The sequence below is a fragment of the Pinus tabuliformis genome, chromosome 6 (assembly GCF_031772625.1).
Source record: "Pinus tabuliformis cultivar Carrire ecotype Pingquan chromosome 6, CPIR1, whole genome shotgun sequence".
Taxonomy (NCBI): Eukaryota; Viridiplantae; Streptophyta; class Pinopsida; order Pinales; family Pinaceae; genus Pinus; species Pinus tabuliformis.
The window spans coordinates 30,033,096-30,059,287 of NC_142292.1; the positions used below are offsets into that span (position 1 = coordinate 30,033,096).

The window sequence follows — 26,192 nt, forward strand, 5'->3', positions numbered from 1 at the left end:
GCTGGATCAACAGCTGGTTATAGGTAAGCTACCTCAGCCTCTCCTACCTTTGCTTGTGCTGCTCCTGCCTATGCTTTGACTGGTGCTTTCCCTTAGTAAACTACAAGCAAACGAACCTACCTACCTGAACTGATTCCACTCAACCAACCAGCCAACCTAGCTAGCTACTACATACCCTAACAATCAACCCCGCTTATGGATAGTGGATAGATATACAATCTTGTCTTGTCTTGTAAGGGCTTTCACGGCTCGTACTATCTGGCCTGATACCGGTTCAGTTAGGTATGGGCTGGTACGGTCCGGTTAGGTGAGGAGGAGAAATCACGACCAATTGCTTATCCAGTGAGGTATGGGCTTCTACCGGGCTTTACAGTGGGGGTTGTCAGGACCAGAGTCAAAACCCAGGGAGTCAGGACCAAGTATGAGTCAGGACATTGCTTGCTCTTTTCACCTTCCCATAGTGCCCAAGAGTACGTGCTAGTCCATGCCAAGTTGTCCCCGTGCCCAGTTGTCCGTACCCATAGTCCGTGACCAATAGTCCGTGTGTGCCAATTAGTACGTGCCAGTCGATCATAGCCAATCAGAGCTGCCCGAAGGTGCTGATAGTCGCTAGTCGTTGAATGAAGGTTTCGATACCCAGTTGTCATTGACGGGAGTACTTGTCTTTTCCCATTGTCGATAGCCGCTAGTCATACTCCCTAGTCTTAGTACCCAGTCATACTCCCTAGTATCTTAGCCAGTCGTCATTGCCGAGCTCAATACTACCACTTATAAGCAACAGGTGAATAGTGCTGACTTTCCCTAATCTAATCATAATTGAACATATCGTTTCTATCGTTCCTACTCTTTCCCACACCCAAACTCCTTCTCGTTGCACCAAAATGGAAGTCTGATTCAAACGACCGGGTACAGCATCACATTTGACACCTGAGGGAGGTACAGCCCAACTATGAAGTACATCAGCAGATGTTACAATCATACGTAGAGGAGTTTTGGCCGGTACAACCACTCGATTGTCCACTTCTAATAAACGTGATTGACCCAATTCTAAATCATCCTCTGGAATCGTATAACTGTCAAAAGTTGGTGACTGTTCATCGGAACTGTTATAGTCTGAATACTCATAAGGTTGGGTCGACGCCCAGCCCTTGTTCGGGTACATCCGCCTCCCCCCAAACTGTACTTGCAAGTTTCCCCGCAAAAAGCTCTCCACGCCTACCCTACCATTGACACTCGGGCAGTCTACTATTATCCAGTAAGGTGGTTCCCCCTCTCTCAGGCAGGTAAAGACCGTAAGACGTACGTGGATCGAAGGCCCTAATCAATCTATATTGACTCGTATGATTTCGTTGACTTTAGTTTCGCATAAAGATCAAGGTCCCGGAGGGGCTTGCGCTTCTGAGGGCAAGGAGATAAGTACTTGTCATATGGTGAGGGAGAGGAAGAATGGCTCGACCATCATAGCAGGGTTGGGTGTGTAAAGTCGCCGTAAAACGCACGCAAATGCCCTCTCCTCTCCCTATCAGTCGAGCACCTAAAGGTTCAATTTACTTATTGGCCCCCCCAAATTAAGTCAAAAAAAGGGTCGAGCCTGCTTACGCATCCTTATCAGTCGAGCCTGCTTACGCATCCTTTCAGACGATTTCTGAGGTCTACGCTAAAACCCCAGCCCAGCTTGGGTGTGTAAAATCGCCGTAAAACGCACGCAAATGGCCTTTCAGACTAGATTCCACGGGGCTCTCGATGCATGCCTCTGGAAAACTACCGCAACATAGGCTAGCTAAAGAGAGATAGATCGAGTAAGTCTACATTGAATTATATATGCCATTACGATCTGAATCTCTATTTTATGAAGCCGCAACTACCACATGCTCATATATAACAATGACTGGTCTTTCTTCTCTCTCTAGCTAGGAAATCACTATCATTATATGTCATTACGCCATACTGAACCTAAACTACTACATGCTCATATATAACTAACTACCACCATGCCCAGGTACGTTAGTGACTCGACTGATAAGGACCCTTAAAATGCAAGAAGAGGTTAGGGAAGTTTGACTTCTCATTCAGAGAAGTACGGTGATTGGATTCGAGAAAGCGTAATTACATATATAATATATGCATTCACGCTCTATCGATCGAATATCGTATACAAATAGATATATATCATTATATATGTCATTATGCATTCATTCGTTGCTCAATATTTCAAACCTCCGCGTTATTGGGTGGGGGTGAGCAAGCGAACTCTCGACAAGGGGGCCGCCATCGGAGATGAGAAAAAAGTAAGTCAAAGTGAAATAAGTGCCGCCCATCATCACATCTATAAAATGCATATCGTTGTAAACAGGACATATTCTCCTTGCCCCACCCACTAGCTGGGCGTAACCCCACTCTATTAACACGTCTTATCAAGCGAGAAAAGAAATCCCAGCCCAGTCATTACCGGCTTCAAAGGATCAGCTATCAATAGGCTGTCAATTACCACTAGCTATCGACTATGATCGACAGGCAAAGAATCCTGGGTCGAGTGCATTGGGTAGCGGGATCGAGTAGCGGGATCAACTGCATCAACACCTCGAGTGCATCGACTAAAAGCATTAACTAGTGGCTAAAGGGCATCCGGGTTCTCATAGATAAACAAATTGAAAGAGCCTATTTCATTGAAGAGAAAATCCATTCCAGAAGCCAGCAAGATAAGCCTTCACCCAGCCCCCCAGCCTTAAGCCCTACCTGGCTTAATCAATTGGTTGGTAAGGGCAAGCAGTACTCCCTCCATCCATAAACTAAGTAGGATGAAGCGTTAAGTAAAGTCTGGTAACCAAAATAGGTGGATAGCATGCACGTAAGTAAAGGTAGGCTGAGTAAGAGAGTACTAGTGCTGATACTGCTACCACTAAGAATCTTAAAGCAAGTGTTATTTATTGAAGCCTGCCTGTGAATGCTGTATTTGAAGCCCGTGACCAATGCTCTATGTTGAAGTCCAGCTCTCTCTGCTCTATGTGAAGCCCTTCCATCCATCTTCTCAAATGCTTGCTGTAAGTCGTCTAAGTAAGGCAGGCAAGTCTCTATCTATCTCTAGGTGGGTAAATCTCAAAGTAAAGGCACTAACGTTATTCAAGCATATCCTAGCAATGCTGGCTGTCTAAATCAATCAATTGTATCTGTAAGCTCGTCCCCCGAAAGCTCAATAGCGGTACCACTAACTAACTAAGATTCCTGGCTGAAGCAAGTGGTTAGGGCAGGTAGCACTCCATGCATTAACAAGGGTGGTTAAAGCAGTAAGTAAAGGTCCGGTAAACAGGTGGATAGAGATCGGGCAGCAGGAACCCGGATCAATCACCAATATGAAGGCAGGTAAGAAGGTTCGATGGGTGGCTAAGAAAGCTGGTGTGCTAAGAAGGACTGAAGTACTGATTATGAGGAAGGCAGGTGTGACTGGATCATAAGGCAGGTTGTTCTACTGAATAACCACCCTAGTCTGTTTGCTTGACTGATGGCTATAGACCCTCTGGTACCTATCCTTGATTCCTTGATTGAGTGAGCTTGGTTGGAAGGAGGAGTCTACTGAGTGTAGGTAGGTCAAGGTAAGGTGGGTTGGGTAGGCAGGTAGGGTAGGTTAGGCAGTATAGGCATCTAAGTAGATAGATAGAGCTAGCTGGGGATATAGATGTGTATAGCTATATAGAAGGTAGGATGGGTATGGAGATAGAGTGAGTATAAGGGTCTGAGTATAGGTGGTATAAGCGGTATAAAGTGTCTTAGTATGATAGTTTTATGGAGGGTTAGTATGCTTCCTTGATTGAATGAAGTGTGGAAGGCTAATTTGTATTATGTTTCAATGGGTAAAACCCCGTTTGAAGGGTGTAAAGGTGGTTATGAATAACCCATCCCAGTTAGTAAGCCGACCAGCTAGCTTTCTGTAAAATGTTATTCTCAATGCGTGGATTCAGCAGTTGAGTACATGAATGAATGTTCTCTATCCCATTCGATGGAATTTATTTGCCTCGTCTACAGCTTGAAACACCTACCTTTCATTGCGTTGAGAGGGAGATTTAGATTAAGTTCCACAGCCGAAAGAAGTTTGGGAATGATGTGTACGCCGGCGGGAGCTCGGACTAGCTTATTCACACAGAAAGGGGTTTCTTTCTTTCTGCCCAGATCCCAATTCTGTGCTAGGGCCAGATGCAGTTATATACGTAATAAGGCGGATGTATAGGATGGATGATATGGCTGGTATTATTGGTCTTGCTGGATGGTACGACTAGGTGGGGCGGATGGTAAATGAAATACAGAAAGATAGCGTTGTGAGAATGCTTGATTCGTTGAACTTAGCAATTGAAACTGGTAAATTCACGAGTGAGAAGGTGGCGTCTCCAGATGATAGAGAGTGCGGACCTATCGACGAGTTCTCCTCTGTTTACCTGGCCTTGATTGAAGTGGTAAATTAAGGAAGCAAAGGTGACGTATCCAGATGAGAGAGAATGCGAACGTAGCCTATCAAGTTATCCTTCCTATGTGAACCTGGTCCATCCAGATGGTGGGAAATTAACGAGTGAGAACCTGGCGTTGCGAATGCTTAATGGATCGTTGAACTGAGCAATCGAAACTGGTAAATTCACGAGTGAGAGGGTGGAAGCGACGATAGGCCCGGAGGGACTCGACTGAGGTTACGAGGTCGAGGCCCGGAGGGACTCACTATTCATATGGTGAGGAGCTTGCTCTCTGGGGGAGGGGCCCCAATAACAGAGAGGGGGGAGATTCCTAAATTAATTCATTAGATAATTCTTCAAGTTGGGAGCCACCAGCTACTTAGAAATAGGGGGATGTGAGTGGTGGGACTGCACAGCAGCAGACGTGATAGCACCAGTGGTGTAAACGTCTTCAAATGCCCTTCTTATTCAATATAACGTAACCTTTCGTCAATTTGTGACGGGAGTAAATTGAACGAATCTGAATACAAAAGGTGGTCCCGTTCGGAAACGGTTCCACAACGTATATACGAGATGCCGATAGCTGGCCGAAAAAGAGCCCTTGTACCAACCGATCGATCAAGGATGGGTGAACTGGGAGGTGGAAAAGCAGAGAATCGGGGCTGCGGTAGGAGGGAAAACACGCTTTTGAAGCTATGCAGTCGGGGTGGGAGGGACGAAACGTTACATACGATGCACCAGAGGATCATACTACATTTATAGCCAATAGACGCTAGTAACTGCTGGTTAACATTGCCAGTTCTCATCGCTGATAGCCAGGAGGTCATTGCCTTTCATAACAGTCAGAGCCATAAGGTGGTCATAGTATGCCAGTCATTGACGATAGTTGATCAGCGCCAGAAGGTAATTGCCAGTTTTCATTCCCAGGAGGTGCCGATTACCACATAGCTTTTACCCCGAAGAGAGACCATGCCGATACCCAAGAGCCATGGATAACCGCCCGTTGGGTCGGATCTATCTCCGGACAGAACCTACTATCGATAACGGGTAGGTTAGGAGCTTACTATCTAGGAATTGACTATTGGGAACAGATGGACTAACCACTAGACTAGCAGAGAGGAGGAGTAGAATACTGCGATTAACCCCAATCCTTAAAACACACGCAAATGCATAACGGGTTCTAGCATAACGGGTTGTTGGCCCAGCTTCGGCTTATTATTTCGACCAGCCTGGTGGGATTAGTTCGACCAGCTCTCCTCGGTTTCAACCAGCTCTCGGGTTCGCCCAGCCCAGGTTGATTGGACCCGCCCTCACACTACTACGTTGGCTGTTGTCCGTCTAGTGTACTGCCTTACCTCCAACAATGTTTGCCATCAATCTCATCAATCGATCGCTATCAAGCATCGACCTCCCATCCCATACAGGCACTAGCGGATACAAGCACTAAGTGTCTGTCTGTCGCATGATCCTCTACGGAACACGATGGCGTTCAGACATCGATTGGATTGAGGAGGTTACACGATGCATGCCCAGTTCAATTTTGATGTTTATTTGCTTGCGTTGACAAGGGCAGAGCAGCATGATACCACCTACCCGATTTAAAGCTTACCGAGGCTAAACAGGGTTCCTACCTGCACCGCATGACATTAACGAGAAATTACTTACGGTGCACCCGTGAAGGAAGGGTCATACACCTCAAGGGTATAGAAGCATATGTCCAGCTTAAGTGGGGTAATCACCAGGGGAAATTTTCTGTAGCGGGCAAACATATAAAGGGGCAAGAGGGAAGCTTGTATGTCCTCCTGTTGAACTGGGGCAGTCAAATCACCGGAAGGCAATAGCGGTACCCCCAGGAGGTAATAGTGATACCCAGAAGATCCTAGTTGGTACCAAGCATCTGTCAACAAGTGGTGATTCCAGGCCTGTGAATGCTATCTGGAAGCCCGTCCATCCATCCAACAGCTCCTTGGAGGCCCCCGTCCGTCTGTAAGTTCAACGCGCTATAAGTTGGGGGCATAACAAAAAGTAAATAGTAAAGGGTCTAAGTGCTGAAGAAGAAATCATAGCGGTACCCCCAGGAGGTAATAGTGATACCCAGAAGATCCTAGTTGGTACCAAGCATCTGTCAACAAGTGGTGATTCCAGGCCTGTGAATGCTATCTGGAAGCCCGTCCATCCATCCAACAGCTCCTTGGAGGCCCCCGTCCGTCTGTAAGTTCAACGCGCTATAAGTTGGGGGCATAACAAAAAGTAAATAGTAAAGGGTCTAAGTGCTGAAGCAAGCCGATACAATATATCTGAGTAGTCTGTCTTCTGGCAGTATTGAATGCAAGAGGGCTGTGAAAACGATGCCACAACCGTGGTTTCTTTTCTCAAAACAAATAGGTCGAACTTTACCCTTCTTTCCTTCCATAAATGATTCCGGCTTCAAAAGTGAATACAACCAGTAAAAGAAGTGCCTGCCGTCCGTATCAACTAAGTATTCCTTACTAGAAGGCATTGGATTCGGAATCGTATTGGCTCCTAAGCGGGATAGGTCATAGTGGTACTCCCTAACTAAGAAGCATTCATTCATTCAGTAAGTTGATTAGTAAGGGCAGCACTCCATCAACTAAGGTGAAGGGAGTACTAAAGGTAAGGGTAAGGGGATCCGGTTCTGAAAGGGAAAGTGGGCCTCCAATCTAAAAGCTAGATTGGTCGGGGTAAAAGCTATGTGGTAATCGGCACCTCCTGGGAATGAAAACTGGCAATTACCTTCTGGCGCTGATCAACTATCGTCAATGACTGGCATACTATGACCACCTTATGGCTCTGACTGTTATGAAAGGCAATGACCTCCTGGCTATCAGCGATGAGAACTGGCAATGTTAACCAGCAGTTACTAGCGTCTATTGGCTATAAATGTAGTATGATCCTCTGGTGCATCGTATGTAACGTTTCGTCCCTCCCACCCCGACTGCATAGCTTCAAAAGCGTGTTTTCCCTCCTACCGCAGCCCCGATTCTCTGCTTTTCCACCTCCCAGTTCACCCATCCTTGATCGATCGGTTGGTACAAGGGCTCTTTTTCGGCCAGCTATCGGCATCTCGTATATACGTTGTGGAACCGTTTCCGAACGGGACCACCTTTTGTATTCAGATTCGTTCAATTTACTCCCGTCACAAATTGACGAAAGGTTACGTTATATTGAATAAGAAGGGCATTTGAAGACGTTTACACCACTGGTGCTATCACGTCTGCTGCTGTGCAGTCCCACCACTCACATCCCCCTATTTCTAAGTAGCTGGTGGCTCCCAACTTGAAGAATTATCTAATGAATTAATTTAGGAATCTCCCCCCTCTCTGTTATTGGGGCCCCTCCCCCAGAGAGCAAGCTCCTCACCATATGAATAGTGAGTCCCTCCGGGCCTCGACCTCGTAACCTCAGTCGAGTCCCTCCGGGCCTATCGTCGCTTCCACCCTCTCACTCGTGAATTTACCAGTTTCGATTGCTCAGTTCAACGATCCATTAAGCATTCGCAACGCCAGGTTCTCACTCGTTAATTTCCCACCATCTGGATGGACCAGGTTCACATAGGAAGGATAACTTGATAGGCTACGTTCGCATTCTCTCTCATCTGGATACGTCACCTTTGCTTCCTTAATTTACCACTTCAATCAAGGCCAGGTAAACAGAGGAGAACTCGTCGATAGGTCCGCACTCTCTATCATCTGGAGACGCCACCTTCTCACTCGTGAATTTACCAGTTTCAATTGCTAAGTTCAACGAATCAAGCATTCTCACAACGCTATCTTTCTGTATTTCATTTACCATTCGCCCCACCTAGTCGTACCATCCAGCAAGACCAATAATACCAGCCATATCATCCATCCTATACATCCGCCTTATTACGTATATAACTGCATCTGGCCCTAGCACAGAATTGGGATCTGGGCAGAAAGAAAGAAACCCCTTTCCTCTCCCTCTCCTCTCGATGGCGGCCTTAACAGTCGAGTACCTAAAGGTCCTTATGGTCGAGTACCTCTCCTCTCCTCTCCCTTATGGTCGAGTACCTAAAGGTCCTTATCAGTCGAGCCCCCTAAAGGGACGGAGTCACTCACTATTCATATGGTGAGGGTCCTCTCCTTAACAGTCGAGCCTGCTTACGCATCCTTATTAGTCGAGCGTGCTTACGCACCCTAAAGGTGATGGCGGCCTTAACAGTCGAGCCTGCTTGCGCATCCTCTCCCTTGGGGTCGAGTACCTCTCCTTATTAGTCGAGCGTGCTTACGCACCCTAAAGGTCCTCTCCCTATGGTCGAGCCTGCTTACGCATCCTTAACAGTCGAGCCTGCTTACGCATCCTTATCAGTCGAGCCCCGTTGCCGGTCCTTAACAGTCGAGCATGCTTACGCATCCTTATGGTCGAGCCCCTGCCGGTGATGGCGGCGATGGCGGCGATGGCGGCGATGGCGGCGATGGCGGCCCTTATGGTCGAGCCCCTACCGGTCCTTATGGTCGAGCGATAAATCGATGGCGGCCAGTCGAGCCCCTGCCGGACCTTATGGTCGAGCGATAAATCGATGGCGGCCAGTCGAGCCCCTGCCGGTCCTTGATGCTTATTGGGTGGCCCCTCTCAAATAAGTAACTAAAGGTTGGTCGAGCCATGCTTCGCATCCTCTCCTTATCAGTCGAGCCTGCTTGCGCATCCTTATCCACGGAGAAAAGATATACTCCATATGCCGCTAGCTATTCATTGGTCTCTTCCTTCATGGAGAGATTTCATTCACCCGAGTGGGACAGAGATATATGTAATTGAACCAGATGGTGGGACAGGGAACAAGTCTTATATGCCACTAGCTAGCTTTCCCTTTAAAGAAACCAATCGATGGATTTGTGTAATGTGTTCTCTCTTGAAGCAAGTGATTCCCCCTGAGATAGTAGAAGAGACGGATGGTGACAGCATGAAGGATCAGGAAAACCACTTCTATCTATCGGTGCTGGGTTATGCACGTTTGATCAATGCTCTCGTTAGGGCGAGCCGACCTTCCCTGGCGAAGCCAATGTGGATAAAGCCGATGCGGATAAGGCTGCTCTCTCGATGCAGGTAATAAAGAAGCCGTCTCCCTATCATCCGTTTCCCAATGAGTAAGCTCCCGCCTCGGGGACAAGGCGGGGCCAATGCATATGCAGGAGCTACTAGCCCTTTCTGGTCCTTTCTGGTTACGTTTCCCAAGACAAAAAAGGCCAAGCAGATCGGATAAGGAAGGGTTATCGCCCGAGGCAGATCTTCATTGGCTCATCCAACTCCTATGAGTTCCGCGGATTTCTATGACGCTAGAAGTGGATCGGCGCTGCACTACACTATATAGATATAGCAGTGGTACACAAGACTATTAACTGAGTTCTACATCCGAGGAAAGAGGTGGTTATCTGCTCGGTCACACATAATACTATAGCGATGGATGGTAGGCACGACCTATTCCTCTCTGTGCCCACAGCGCATAAGCATGATCCGCCTTACTCAACTATTCCAGATCGGCACTACTGGCCTCGAGATGTTACTTGGAGATGTTACTTGGAGATGTTACTTCAAGGTGGATCGGAGAACCGACCTAACTATTGGTTATATCAAGATTATGTTCGCCCGTCAGGTCATGCTCTTCTTTATTGCCATAGCTGCAGTGATTCCAGTGAATACTGATTCAGTGAAATTGAAACATCTATATTCTCGCCAGAGGTCATCTCCTCCATGCTGAGTGGGAAATGCATACGAGCTGGGTGAAACACCTTAAAATCGTGATGTGTTTGCATCTTAATTCCGAGGGGAACTCTCTATGTGCCAAGTCACCCAAAAATGCAAGAACATGTGTGCCAAGCTCCACATCATCTCCCACATGTGGTCAAAATAGATCTCAACCATCAAACATATCCATGCAGGGAAGAAAATCGACCCCTCCACACGTGTGAGGGTCTAATCCATGAGATGACTGCATACTGATACTCTGGAGGAGCGGATCGAAGAAAGTGGGCCTACCCCTTTCCTTTCGTCAACAACCGGTACACAAGCAAAGCAAGCAAGAAAGTCAGCGGATCCCCTTGGAGGTGCCTTGATGTCCAGTGTGGCTCTTTCATCAGTATATTACCACATAGCTTTTACCTTCCATCAGAGCCCACTTTCTACAGAGATGACAAGTCTTATCAACCACTACTTACTGCAGGGTAAACTAAATCAATGGCTAGAGGAACTGTCTACACCCGAGTTTCCGCGGGATTAACTGATGGAAGGTAAACCAATGCTTTTACTGCGTCTACCTCCACCCCTGCATGTCTACTGATCGGATCCTATACCTGCTTTGGTCGGAATCATTGACTAATAATCTAAGAATATACGATACACTGTGCCTTATTTATGTTTGGACCTGCCTATGCTACGGAGTCGGCGCAAACATCGTGAGCCCTTGCCCCCCGGAGGGACAAGCGGCTTCGCACCTTGGTCGATCAGCGAAAAAACCCCAGGCCAAGCCATTCCTTTCCAAGACGCCTAGGACGAGTTTAGAGAGGAGGTCGGGATCAATCAGGTAGGCCCACAGCTCGAGGACTCCTGCCTTGGAGAACTCAAGTCCTAAGCAGGATGATCCCCCGTCGAGGCTCTCGTGATAGTGGCTCCGCGGCAACACAGGCATCGCGTTTCACCATGCTCGGGTTTCATCATTCAGAAACGTAGAGCGGAGCCTTGCCTTCCTTCTTTCAGGGCGTTAGCATCTTACCTAGCCTTTACTAACGGTATGGGACCAGAGGATATTACGCGCCTGAAACTCAGCAGATGAAGCGGACACTTGATTCCGTGCCATGCGATGTGTCAAGTGCACCATGAGATAGTTTTATTTTAAATTAAGGTTCAAGTGTCAAGCGCTGAATTAAGGTTCAAACAAATATGATATATCATACTGTAAATATTTATTAAACCACAGCACAAATTATATTGCGCCAAATCTTAATGTCGGTCATATAAAATATATATATATAGCGTTACAAAATATTGGTGCGTCGGTTATATTACATGATATATAAACAATATTCAGATTTTTATACCGTATGCGATGTAAAATATGAAAGTGTCGGATGGGGGTTTCAACCTGCCGACCTCCCCATTACAATGTCGTAATATATATCATAATATATATATATATATATATATGTCGTAATACCAATATCGTCATATATATCATACAATATATTCACCCATATCAAATATGCGATATGAAATCATAAGATATCCATGGTAAAACGACGGAAATGTTGGGCGGGGTTTCGACCCACCAATCTCCCCACCGTATATACACCTTCGACCCGCCGACCTTTCCATAGCGAAATTATTAAATAAGTTCTTTGATATATGAGAACTGAGAAACCAGTGACACAGTATTGATCTCACGGAAACTTTCGCTGTTGATCCAAGTCATCACTCTCTAATTGTAAAGATTGTGCAGTGGCTAAGAGCCAGGTTTTGCTCGATGGGTATAGCTTAGTAAGGCTTGGCAAGGGATTCGATCTGATTGTTGTATGGGGTTTTACCAGGGGTTGCTACCGGTTTTGACCCAAAGATCGAGTTATTAATATTTTTCTAAGTTATTATTACAATTCAATGAGACTCCAAAACAGCGAGATTAAATGATATCAATTTAAGCTACAAGGTAAATAATTAACGAAAATATTACCGAGACAAAGAAATTTTTATTATCAATTATTATACTATACATTATTTAAATGGCCCTTTGGACTTAATAAAATTGAGGAATTATAATTTAATATCATATCTCTGGACAGGCCACATCCCATTTGCTAAAAATTATTCATTTATAATAATGAAGAAGAATATTGTTAAATTAATCAGTAAAGAACTTTAGCTATTTTTTTTTAGATTATGTGAAGTAGTGATATTATATTTTGTTTACTATAAATATTATATTTAAAAGAGAAGATAGACTAAGTTGGCCCACTAATAATAAAAGATTATATTCGAATACTCATTGTTCTCTTAGTTTAACTTTAAAGAGTATTTTAAAATATCCAACATCCTTTTTAGTTCCTAGATGATCCTCTGCATAGCGGCCACATTCTACCGCCTTGGCTACTGATGATGGTTTCCACATCCTAACCAAGGCCCTGATGCGAGGATTTAACCCAAATATGAAGCATTCAGCTTGACGTTCATCAGAATCTAAGTAGTGAATGTATTTCACAAGCTCCATAAACCTTATTTCATATTCTTCCACTGATTTATTACCTTGAATTAATGTATGAAAGGCTTCGGCTTGTTGTTCTTGGAAATATGGAGGTAAATACTTAGCACGGAATCTTTCTTTGAACAATTCCCAAGGGACTTTATCCGTTGTGAGGTGTAGTTGTTTTTCTAGATTTCCCCACCAAATCAAGGCACTTTCCTTTAATTGAAATACAACAATTTTTGTTTTTGAAGAAGAAGAGTACTCTCTTAATTTAAAACATCTGTTCATTCCTTCTAACCATGCCTCAGCACATTCTCCAGCTCGTCCTCCTGAAAATTTTGGGAGTTTAATTTTCTGTAGCTCCCTAGAAATATCTTCCTTTGATCTTTTATACTCAAAATTCTTTGGTTCCGCTGAATTGGTTGCGAAGGGTTGAGGTTCTTCTTTGGTCTTAGCCATTGTTGACCCTTTTAATGTTTCCAATGAGGCTTCTAATGAGTGCATTATCACGGTGAACTTTGGTGCTAGAGCGATTGGTGTTGGTGATAGCCTCGATGGAGGCAATGATGATGGTGGTGACGATGGAGATGGTGATGACTACGGTGGTGGTATTGATGATGGTGATGCTGCCCGATCACGTCGTCGTCGCTCATATGTCCTTACCATCGTAATGTTTCCTGTATACGTAATAAAATTTGTAAAAATTTGAGGTATACATTCGGATTTAACATATAGTTTATACATTCGGATTTAACATATAGTTTATGCAATTTCACATTTATAAACGGGTATAGTTTTTTTGCTATTTTTACCTGCTAGGCAGATCTTACTGGTACCGAGGTCAAGGAGGGTGGTCTCACGACCTCCTTGTCCTAATGCAGGGAATCCTACCCCAATGCGTAATAATACTATTCTAATGCATGAGTCTTTTAAATTAGATTTTTATCATAATCATTGTAACATAACATAAATAATAGCCTAAAATATTTATGCCTAACTATATATAAAATAAAAACGTAATATAATCTAATATATATTACTCAATTTTATTTTTTTTATTTTTTTTTAACACTCATTCTCTTAGTGAACATTCTCCACTAACTCACAAATTATTTCTATAGCTGATGATAAAATATTTTAATATACATGTGCTTTTAATATTTTAAAATACTCTTTAAAGTTAAACTAAGAGAATACTGAGTATTCAAATATAATCTTTTATTATTAGTGGGCCAACTTAGTCTATCTTCTCTTTAAATATAATATTTATAGTAAACAAAATATAATATCACTACTTTACATAATCGAAAAAAAAAATTAGCTAAAGTTCTTTACTGATTATTTAACAGTATTCTTCTTCATTATTATAAATGAATAATTTTTAGCAAATGGGATGTGGCCCGTCCAAAGATATGATATTAAATTATAATTCCTCAATTTTATTAAGTCCAAAGGCCCATTTAAATAATGTATAGTATAATAATCGATGATAACAATTTCTTTGTCTCGGTAATATTTTCATTAATTATTTACCTTGTAGCTTAAATTGATATCATTTAATCTAGTTGTTTTGGACTCTCATTGAATTGTAATAATAACTTAGAAAAATATTAATAACTCTATCTTTGGGTCAAAACCGGTAGCAACCCCTAGTAAAACCCCATACAACAATCAGATCGAAACCCATGCCAAGCCTTACTAAGCTATACCCATCGATCAAAACCTGGCTCTAATACCAAATGTAAAGCCTGTAAATAATTAAACAGTTATTTACCCAAAATGTAAAGCCTGTAAATAATTAAACAGCGATTTACCCAAAATGTAAAGCCTATAAATAATTAAACAGCTAATGTAAAACCTGTTTTAAAATTTAACAAAATTTCATACATCAAATTGATTGATTTGATGAGAAGTATCTACCTGGTTTCCTGCAGATGAAGAGGCTTCAGATTTGCTCCAGCTTTCACTCTCGTTACCAAAAGACCATAACCTCCAAGCCAAACTAAGTACAATCTAGGTACTCAGTCTAGATTGTTTCTCAATTGCTGCAATATGTTCCCCCGTGCCCAAAAACTTCAGAACAAACAAGGCTTAGTCTTTACTGTTGAAAAACTCTGTGTTACAAATTTTCCTCCTCCTTTCGACCCCACTTCCTCCAACCGCCCCTTCCTTCTTATAAGTCTTCGTTCACCGACTTCCTCCATATCCGTGTCCTAATTTGGATACGTGTTGATTTTATAAACAAAATCTAATTTGATTTGGTGATTTTATTCGAATATCTAAATTTGATTTAATAAAGTTTATTTATTTATTTTAATGATTTAATTTAATTTATTTATTATAATTTTATTTAATTTCATAAATTTTAATTTACAAATTAAAATTTTAAACATTAAAACTAACATTTTCTGTTCGCTTGAGGGTTTATTATATATATAGTGCATTACATACGGGTCCATGCATACGTAGCTATCGTATGGAGGCCTCGTATGCTAATACTTGTATTTTATTTATAGCTATAGGTGGGTCATTACACAATCCAAAAAAATTCCAGCAACTTAGGATAGGTTGGTGAGCCAATAAGCTCAGCACTCTGAGCATGTTTTGTAGTAGCATGTATAGTGCTAGTTTCAGCTTACAGTTACAGTTGCAGTTTGATTTCAGTGGCAAATTGCATTTGTTGAGTTGGAATCATTTTAACGGATTAGGCCTCTGGTCTATAAGGGTTTTGGTTGCCATCCATGATCAACAGCATCCCCGTGGAGCCAGTTATCACGATTTTAGTAAATAATTTTTAAAGCGCTGACAACGGGAGTGTCAATGCCGATTTGTAATAAATAGGGTTAAAGTGCTGACAACCAAAGTAGCAATGCATTTTTGTAAAAATTGTCAATTTTACTGTGTTTTTTCCTGTAAAACGCAGTAACTTCGGTCGCACATTCGAACAATTGGAAACGAATTTTTTGAAAAGCGAAAGAGGTTTTTGTAGGTAAGGGCACATTAACAAAACCTCTATTAGATTTTGTGCAGCTATCACAGTTTCAGAGATTCGAATTTATCTTTGAAGCCTATTTTTTAGGAATTCGCCAGAATTAATCTTTTCTATTTTTAGAAAAATGGCTAATCAACTTTCAATTGGAGAGCCACCTCATCAAATTCGACTTGGGGATCCTTAGCTTCATCCATGACTCCAGCAACACTATGATCTTCAGATACAAAATATTATTTCTTTTGTTTTATGATGGAACAAATGTAATGTATTTAGTTTGGATTAAATATACATTCTTTTATATTTAGCAATTTGTAATCAAGTATGAACAAGAAACTTGCTTTAGTTTGTAATCTTTTCTATAAAGACAAGCTCTATAGAATGAAAAAAGGTTCGAAATTTCTTGAAAATCAGACCAAGTGTATATTATTTTTTGATATTAATAGAACTCGCACCACGCAGTATTATAGAATTTCAGAGATTCATGTGTTAAAGGTTTCCAGTGAGTTTCCTATAATGTTTTTCATCTTTCTTAGTCAAAGCTTGAATCCATTGGTCTTCAGTGATTTGAATAAAGGTTATGAAACATAATTCTGTGTAAATGCGTTGTTTCAGGTTATTCAAATTTCTTATGTGTTTTCCAACTTAAATATCAATTGCAGAATTCACATGGTTGCTCTGTTTTTTGATGTTTACTTCTATTGTCTCCTACCATATCCCGTTAATGATTTGTCTAAGAAACTTGCAGCTATCTTGCCTTTGTTAAACTGATTTGTATAGTCTGTAGCTAGTGTATTTGTATAAGAGACTCCATGCCCGATGGTTTTACCTTTCCTTTCTAAACCAATTTTATATGATCCAATCAAATCTAGCCATTGTTCTAAGTACATAAAAAGTCAAATTTGACTGAATTATAGAAGGGATCCTCCTTCGAATTGAAAGGGCCAGCTTTCAATTCAAAAGATTGGATAGAGGTTACCTTAGAGTTTTTCCCTTACAACCAAGGTTTTCTCTATGTGATAACAGCTATAATACCGAAATTGGAAGCAAATGTGGTACAGACAGTGATTAAATTAATTTGATGGTACTATGTTGTACGACTGGGCGGAATTAGCTCTGATACCAATGTAATAAACAGTGCCTATTTATACTTAAAGACAGAATTATTTTGCAGATATAAAAAATATATAGATTGATAAAATATGGATAAGAATGATGATATTACAATGAGCCTCGTGACAGTCTACTTATAGCATTGGTGGGTCACAAAGTGAAAGGGTATGTGCCATTTGACTTTTCATTAACCTAATTAACTTATTATTATGTTTGTAATATTATTAGAAGCTAGATATGGATGATAATAGATTTCACATCATGCATACCCCCAAAAATAACAACCTAAAGCTCACTGCACAAATTAAACAGGAAAATATGTTAAATCGATATATATCCTGAGTATATTTTTCATTTGTAAAGTTCCTGAGCTGATACCTCTTAAAAACTTAACTAAGGTAAAACTTAAACATTAAATAATAAGGAATCATTTGATTTAGCATCGCCTTTCTAGGAATATCTCAAATAATTTTACATAAGAAAACAAAAGGAAAAGATAAACACAGAAAATTTATGTTTCAGCTTGGAATATTTCATTTTAGCAGTAAAGACCCGGGCAAAGTCAGCACCTGATATTGTAACTGGTACAGCTCCAAATGCAATAAGCTTCTCTAAAACATGCATTGCAATTTTGCCAGCCCCACTAACAACACATCTGAAAAAAGAGAAAACAGCAGGTTAACACCACAAGTTAATGTATGCATACCTTTTTCTGGAAGGAAATATCAGAGGACTATGCTGCCTTAATGATGAGGACTGAACATAATTTCCTCAAAATCCCCTCTGCATTCTCAACTTCCTGACAGCTAAAAGATCTGGCCTACAACTACCTACTTATGAAGTTAAGCTCTTCTCTGCAAATCAGTATTTGGTGTCAGAAAGGTTATTGACCTCAAGCCTTTCAGCTCCTTATTCATGTCAGCAACAATCATTTGTGCAAAGTACACCTGTAGCGGAAAGAAGACTCAAATTATAGTTGGTGATTGCATTTACACAGTAGAAAATATACACACAATAGCTATATCTTGTATTAATGTAACAGAAGCAATGCTTCTGAAGCAGTGTTGATAACATTGGCATCGGTAAAAAACCAGCCAGGGTCCAAAAAACATCTCAGAAACATTGGCAAAAAATCAGCAAACCATGGCAAACATTAAAAAATACAAAATATATTCAATTTCTTCAAAATTCGCAAAAATCAGAAAAAATCAGTAAAACTCAGGAAAAATCATAAACAAATTGCTTATGGAAAAAAATCACGGTTTTCTGGCCCATTGCTTAATGTTATCAACATTGCTGGAGCAACACTCTATTCATTATTAATACTATTAAAAACTTATGATCCTATTCCTAGAGCTCAACTGAAAAGACAAGTACCAATCCATAGCCAGTAGCTTCAGTTCGTAAACTGGAACCAGACCAGTAATTCCTTGGTCCTGTAAAGCTACCCTGCATATTGCAAAATAAGACAAGAAGTATTATGTCCATGTTAAGCACACTTCTTTAAAAAATTTGTGCTACAGTGTGAAGAATGAGGTATCAAGAAAGCCAAGAACATTAAGGAAAAAGCTACTTAGTTGAAACATGTTATTTTAATTTTCACTTGCATAATATATATATAAAAAATACCCACTACTCTAAACTTGCCATTCTACAGAAGCAATATGGAAAGAATTCTGAGAAAAAATTGACAGCTGAATATACTCAGTCTTCTGAGAAGTTTTGATAAAATGGCTCAGATATGATGTCGGGTATTCAGAAAGGCTGTTTAATGCAATTGCATATATATATTCAAGCAAATAAAAAAATTTCTAGCATATAGGAACATTAACGTGGGAGATCATTTTCAAGAATATATATTATAGGCATTGATGTGGGAAGTCCTACATACTTCACGTTAATATCGAGCAGGAAATCTGTCCTCAGAAGTCTTAACATAACAATGTACAGAGGAGAACATTAAGTGCATTTAACTCTTTTTTCTCTTTTTTGACCATAAAAACCTCTAATAATGAAAAATTAAACAAACAATTAAGTAAAATTGGGAGCTTCGCTCCCACTTCCAACCCAGGCCAGAAAAGCCCACATCTCAAACTGTGCCCCCATAAATCATAATCCCTAATATACTTTCTACAAGCATTACATTTTGCAGTTTTCTGAATTACTAGTTGGCACAAACAAATTCAAATACTCAGAAAATTCATATTTATTATTATTAAAAGATAGAAAATGATTACAATTTGTGGAGGCCTCTGGCATTATACTGCCTTGGGTGCCTCTTGGTGAATGGGCATGATCTTTGATCATGCCCTTTGCCTAATAATTACTAATTAACTAATTTTTTTATATAACATTGTCTTCCTCCGAAAAAAATGCTTTGTCCTCAAAGCATACATAACGACGGATGTTGTTGATGAAATGCCTCAGTCTCCCAAGAAGCTTCTTCTTCTGGAAAGTCCTTCCATTTGATCAAGTATTCCTTGATTACACGAGATCGAAGCTTCTCTTCTATGGTGGATATGATAGCTTCTGGTTCTAACATGACCCTTCCTTCATCATCTAAGGATGGAAGTGTCGTTTGTGCTGATTGATGGTCACCCAATGCCCCTTTTAGACAGAAAACATGGAAGACGTTGTGAACATGACTTTTATCCAGAAGGCTTAAACTATATGCAACTTGGTTGATCTTTTTGTTGATCTGGTATGGTCCATAGAACTTTGGTGCCAATTTATTTTTCCTTTTTGATTCAAGGACAATTGTTTGTATGGCTGGAGCTTGACAAATACCCATTCTCCAACTTCAAATTCTCTTTCGGTTTTGTTTCCGTCAGCTTGTTGCTTCATATGGTTTCTTGCATTATTTAAATTTTCTTTTAGGGCTTGGACGATTTTTTGGGTTTCTTCTAGTTGATTTTTAATAACTGGTAGATTTGTCTGGACGATAGCTAGATCCTTCCATTTTGGAGGTTCGTACCCATACAAAGCTTGGAATGGAGTCATTTTTGTTGACGTATGATAAATAGAATTATACCACCATTCAGCGAGATGCAACCATTGAGCCCACTTATTTTGTTTTTTTGTAGCGTAACAACATAGGTAGGCTTCCAAACATTTATTGACAACCTCTGTTTGTCCATCTGTTTGATGGTGGTAAGTGGAACTCATACTTAGGTAGGTTCCTATATGGTTGAACAATTCCTATCAAAAATTACCCTTAAATTTGGCATCTCTATCACTCACAATGACTTTTGGAAAATCGTGTAATTTATAAATATTTTTGCACATTGTCTCAGCGATTTGTTTAGCTAAATCTGATTTCTTCATTGCAATAAAGTGTGCATATTTGGTCAGTCTGTTGACTACTACGAAAATATTATCCTTGCCTTCAGATACAGGTAATCCCTCAATAAAGTCCATTGATATTTTTCCAATTTATGATTCGGAATGTTTAAGGGGTGAAGTAATCCAGGTGTCGTAATATTTTCACTTTTATTTCTTTGAAATTTGTAGCATTCTCCTACATATTTCTGAATATCACGACTCATCCCCTTCAAGAAGAATGATTGTCATGCATTGTAGTAAGTTTTAAAGAATCCTACATGTTCGGTTGATAGTGAATCATGTAACTCCTTGAGTACCTCGGATTTAAACTTGGAGTTTGAATTCAGATAGATTCTTCCTTTGTACCATATAATATCATTCTTCCATTCAAATTTTGAGTTGTCTGGAAGGTTATTAATTATCGCAGTTATTTCTGGATCCTTGGCATACTCGCTTCGAATATCATTAAGCCATTCAGGAACAACAACCGAGACTGCAAGTAATGTTGGTTCTTCATCCTTCCTAGGCAGGGCATTGCTACTACATTGTCCTTTCCCCTTTTATGTAATATCTCCGTGTCAAAGGCGACAATTTTTTCAATCCATTTTTGTTGTTTTTCGGAAAGTGTCTTTTGTTGAAGGAGGTGTTGGAAATTGTTATGGTCTGTTCGAATGGAGAACTTACTTCCCAAAAGATATTGTCTCCACTTAGCCAGTGCGTGCATAATAGCGAGCATTTCCTTGTTGTATGTGGACTTAAGACGTTCTCTTTTATTGAGCTTCCTACTTTCAAAAGCTATTGGATACCCTTCTTGCATTAACATTTCGCCTATATCGAATCCGGAAGCATCACACTCAATGATAAATGTTTAGAGAAATCAGGAGTTGCCAATACCGAGGCGTTAGACATAACTTCCTTCAGTATTTCAAAACACCTTCCTACTTCCTCATTCCATTGAAATGGATTCTTCTTTAAAAGGTTTGTTAGAGGTGCAGTTGTACGTGCATAGTTTTTAATAAATCTTCGGTAATATCCAGTCAACCCTAAGAGCCCTCTTAGCTTGGATATATTAACTGGTTTGGTCCATTCCTTTATAGCCTTGATTTTATTAGGGTCTACTTTTACTCCTTCATAGGATAATATGTGTCCTAGATATTCTACTTTTTCCTTCCCAAAGGTGCATTTGGATTTCTTGGCATAGAACTGATGCTCTTTGAGTAGTGTAAAAACTTAATCCAGATGTTCTAGGTGCTCCTCCCAAGTTGTACTGTAAATTAAAATATCATCAAAGAATACTAATACAAACTTCCTAAGATATGGACGGAATAACTCATTCATAGTGGCTTGGAATGTTGTTGGTGCATTGGTTAACCCAAAGGGAACTACTTTAAATTCATAGTGGCCTTCGTGTGTTCGGAACGCAGTTTTTGGTATGTCTTCCAACCTAATTCTGAATTGGTAATCGCCCGACTTTAAGTCCAATTTTGAGAAGTATTTTGTGCCATGTAGTTCATCGAAAATTTCATCGATAAAGGAAATTTGGAATTTGTTTTTAATCGTTATTTTTTTTAATCCTCTATAATCAATGCATAGCCTGAATGACCCATCCTTCTTCCTTACCAATACCACTGGAGCAGCATACGGACTCTTACTTTTCGAGATGATCCCACATTTTAAAAGGTCTTGGATTAATCTCTCAATTTCAATCTTTTGGTGATGTGGATATCGATACGGCTTGATGTTGACGAGGTCTGATCCTACTTTGACTTCTATTGTATGCTCGATTTCCCTGTTAGGAGGCATTTTCATGGGCAGGTCTTGGAATACTTTTTCATGCTTCTGAATTAGCTCTTGTACTTCTGGTGACTCTTCGTTGATCATGTTTGCAAATAACATTTCTAATTGGTGACATTGTACTACATAAGCTGGTGCTCCTTTTCGAATCATCTTCATCATCTGGGATGACGACACGATTTGATTCTCTGGTGCTTGGAATCCGTATAACTTGTACCTCTGCCCTTCCCAGTTAAATCTTATGAACTGCTCTTGATGGTTGGCAGAGTAAGTGCCTAGGGTTCGTAGCCATTGGATACCTAAGACCACATCTACTCCTCCTAATGGTACAGTGAAGAATGGGGATTCTAAATTTAAGTATTGAATCTACAATTTGACCTTATGGCATTTCCCCAACTTTTCAATCTTCTTATCGTCGGCTACCGTCACCTTCATTTTGGGCAAGGGAAATGAGAAAATGTTGAGTTTTTTTGCCATGATTGCATCTAAAAATTGTGGGTGCTACTGGAGTCGATGAGAACCACTACGTTGTTCTTCTTTATATGTCCTTTTAATTTTAAGGCTCGAGGTTGTGATATACCTGTCATAGTTGATAGTGACACTTGCTAAATACTTCCTTCATCTAATTCTGGAGAGAATTCTGGGGCATCTTCTATTCCTTCTATGTCTAATTCATCACTGTTTGAATAAGTAGTTTCTTCACAATTATATAGGTTCTTTGATTCTTTTCCTTTAGCACACCTATGTTTAGGGTCCCACTTCTCGCCACAGCGTTTGCATTTGCCTTCTTTTATCCCTTGCATTTCCACGTTAGATTTTTCGCCTTCACGAAGATGTGGTGAAACATATCTTGTATTATCCGTATTCATAGACTGGGGCACCCTTCGTCTCAAATATACTTTTTCCGATTTTGACCAAAGAATCTGTTCCAATTTCTTTTCAGCGGCTTTTGCTTTTTGTCTTGCTACTTCTATTGACGTAATGTCATGAAGCTCAAGTTCTACTCGTAGATGAGTTTCAAGTCTGGAGATGTATGATTGAATTAGACGAGATTCTGATAACCCAGGTACTTGTGTTGCTAAGGTCTCCCATTCTCAAGTGTATTCATCCACATCTCCTTTTTGTCACAATTTGATGGGTGTTGAAAAAAACTCTTCTTCCTTTACACCTTGGAATCTTTTAAAGAATGCATCCTTAAATTTTCTCCAACTGATAGTGAGTGTCGTCTTCTTCCACCACATATACCAATTATATGCTTCGCCTTCCATTTTCATCGAAGCGTGCCTAATCTTTTCGTCATCATTGTCAATATCGTAAATCTCGAAATATTCTTTTGCTTTATTCAACCACGCAACACTGCATTTTTCGTTACCATCAAACTTGGGTAGCTCAATCTTTGCTCTTTGTTGATATGTCGCTAACGGTGGAGCGAAAAGAGGGTATTGATTGGTGAATGAATTCCAGAGCTGCTTATTTGAAAAAGTCGTGTTACTATTTCCTTAAAGATGCGTGGATGATTTTTTTGCAGACTCAGTTTTTTCATGAGAATCTGTTGAATTTGTTGAATCTGATGAACTATGCAGTTGATTACCTCCATCATCTTGGAGTACTTGTTTGGGTGTAATCTTCATCCTGTCACACAGCATGCTCAGCATTGTCATTGTCTAATTATGATTCATTTCGGATTTGATATGGTTCTACCGGAGCTGTTGTTCTATTTGATTTTTCGTATCCTGAAGCTTCTTGATATTGTCATAATGTCCAGTAACCTTACTCTCGAGATTAACTAATTTTTGGTTGAAATCATCGGAGTGGCTAGTAATCCTATTCTCAAGATCAATCAATTTTTTTTTGAAAGCGGTCATTGTCATCGATGACATTGAACGGGTTTGTGGGGGTGTATATTTGTCCACCAGCTTAACTTTTCTTTAATTTGAACTAAAAAAAAATAATATATATAGATTTTAAATAATAATATTTTTTAAATAATTAAATTAAATTAAATTAATTAATTTAATTATATATATATATATATATATAGATATATATAACGTTATACAAGGTTACAAATTAAATGAGAGATTGTTCAAAAAAATAATAATGAGATGGATCAGTGTGGGCAGCGAAGACGTGTCGTTCAGGGTCCACAAAAAGGCGGTGGAGGTCAACGGTGATGGTGGACGTGAATAGGGTACGAGAGATAGGGAGCAGTGCGGACGGAAGGTGGCAAGGAGGAGAGGGTATCGGCTGTCGAATAGTACGTGGAACAACAAAAGAAAAACGGCGAACAGCGTTTGGCATGGGACAAGGGTCAATCGCAGTAAGCAACGATCAACGAATGGGAGTAGGGCAGCATGCACAGTGGTTGTCGTTGACGACAGATAAAGGGGAAAATGTGAGGACAGAGGATGAGTAACAAAGTTAATCTATCATAATAAAAAGTAATACAGCGATAAAACCATGCCGAACAAAAGACATAAAATGTGGACTTTAAGACACATCAATTGTGAGATACATCTAATATAAACCCAACTTCAAGGGTGTGTTGGACCTTTGGGATTGCTTCATTTATGGTTAACAATGTTAATGGCTATTGTCGGAGACTCCCACCTTCTAGAGTCTTTAGGTGTTAAAATTGGCAACTAGGGCCAAACTCCATGTGGTTCACCTCATTTAAGGCAGCTGATATTTTTCCTAGATTCCTCTTGTCGAGAGGTGTAGGATTGATCTAAAGATCATCCGATTCTGACATGTATTTATGGAAATATGAATTTAATTGTATTTACTTGACAAATTGTCAAGGTCAGCCAGCAACTAAATGTGTGGCACAAATCATATAAATACAAGTGAGATTGATTCATTTCAAATCATCTCATCATCTCTCATTCTTCTCTCTCTCCTTGTATGATTGGGTATACACAAGGAAGAGGATCTCTCACACGTGGGAAGCAAGAAGACACAGGCTGAAAGAGGACGCAGGAAAGAAGACGCAGAAATTGTTGACTTCGTGTACCGAGTTTGATTGAGGCAACAAAAGGCATCTTTGACCTGCGTTGACCAAGCGTTGACTCATCAATGGTGCGGTTTTGGTGTAGCTGCCTCTCCTAGGCAGGCCGCAAATTTTGGCGCAGAAACCGAGGCAATTTGACCTCTGGTTGGACCAGCATTGACTGCCCTAGTTTTGGGCAGCAGGTTGACTTCAGTCAATAGCAATTTGACTGTGTTTTTGGGGTTGTTCAAGGGCTGTTTCTTCAAGTTGTTTGAGGGCTAGTTGACCGAAAATTGACCAAGCATATTGGAGGTCAATTTCAACTCGTTTGACCAAGTTTGACTTTGCTGATCTAGGGTTTGTTGTTGCTGATATAAAATTACAGAATTCTGATTTTGTACTATTTCTTTTCGTTGAACTATTGAAGATAAAAGAAGATTTGATCAGAGGGCTTCCCCGCATTGGGGTTTGTCCCTGGCTAGCTGCCACATCTTGTGTCTCTTGTCTTGGCTTGTTTCTGTTGATTGTTTAATGTTCTATCTACACTTTACTTAATGTATATGTGATTGCTAATCTGTGGCTAATAAGAAGAAATGAAGTAAACTGCTCTAAGCATAGAATATACCATAATTTAACATTGGGGTAAACCCTAAACCTATTTATTGGCAATGTCCTAGCCTATATCACATGATTCAGGTACGAATTCAAATTTGGCAACAATTAACTTCGATTTGAATTCGAATTTTCCAATGAAGTTCATATGAGTTTCACCATTAGGTTCAACTATATATATATAATCATGATAACATGCAATCATCAATGACATGGATTAGCAAGTCCAAGCCCAAGTCTGCAATGATACCAAATTAGCAATATGAGGACGAGGGTTCAAGGATTCATAATTCAAGGCTTGTTGCTCAAGCTACAGAGAGCACGCATGCAGAGTTCATCAAGTGGGGTTCCACTTCCAAACAAACGAATTACATTATGGTGTAGTCACGTAATGATATGAGGCTCAAGGGTGTTGGAATTTCTAAGCCTAACTATTAGAAACCCTTCATGTACTTTTCTAATTTATTTCTACCTACTTGTTCTGATTAATTAACAAGTTATTTACCATGTAAATACTGAAAATAAATACAAGTACATCCTCAACACATTACAGATCATCAACTGAAGGAAACAAAACAAGCACACAAGTGACACTGTTATTGTTGGACTAATGTCCCTAGAAAAACCCAATGCGGGAAAATCGGTGTAGCTATCTAAGGGTTTGATTTATTAAGCAGTTTCAGAATACAATCTGGGTGCCAAAACCGGCTCACCCGACAGAGAAAAAAT

General features: G+C 40.4%; 1 protein-coding gene across 2 annotated transcripts in view; it reads right to left on the reverse strand.

Moving 5' to 3' along the window:
• LOC149257058 (Amino acid dehydrogenase family protein) overlaps positions 1–26,192 on the reverse strand; it is a 312,811-nt gene that overhangs the window by 162,913 nt on the left and 123,706 nt on the right. For both annotated transcript variants that reach the window (XR_016256678.1, XM_089413564.1), the window contains exons 7-9: positions 18,125–18,196; positions 17,639–17,694; positions 17,317–17,402 (exon numbers count right to left, since the gene is read on the reverse strand). Coding sequence is in view for 1 of the 2 variants with exons in the window: in XM_089413564.1 (XP_089269690.1) it covers positions 17,317–17,402; positions 17,639–17,694; positions 18,125–18,196 (214 nt within the window). In the remaining variant the exon portion in view is untranslated. The remainder of the gene's footprint in view (positions 1–17,316; positions 17,403–17,638; positions 17,695–18,124; positions 18,197–26,192) is intronic.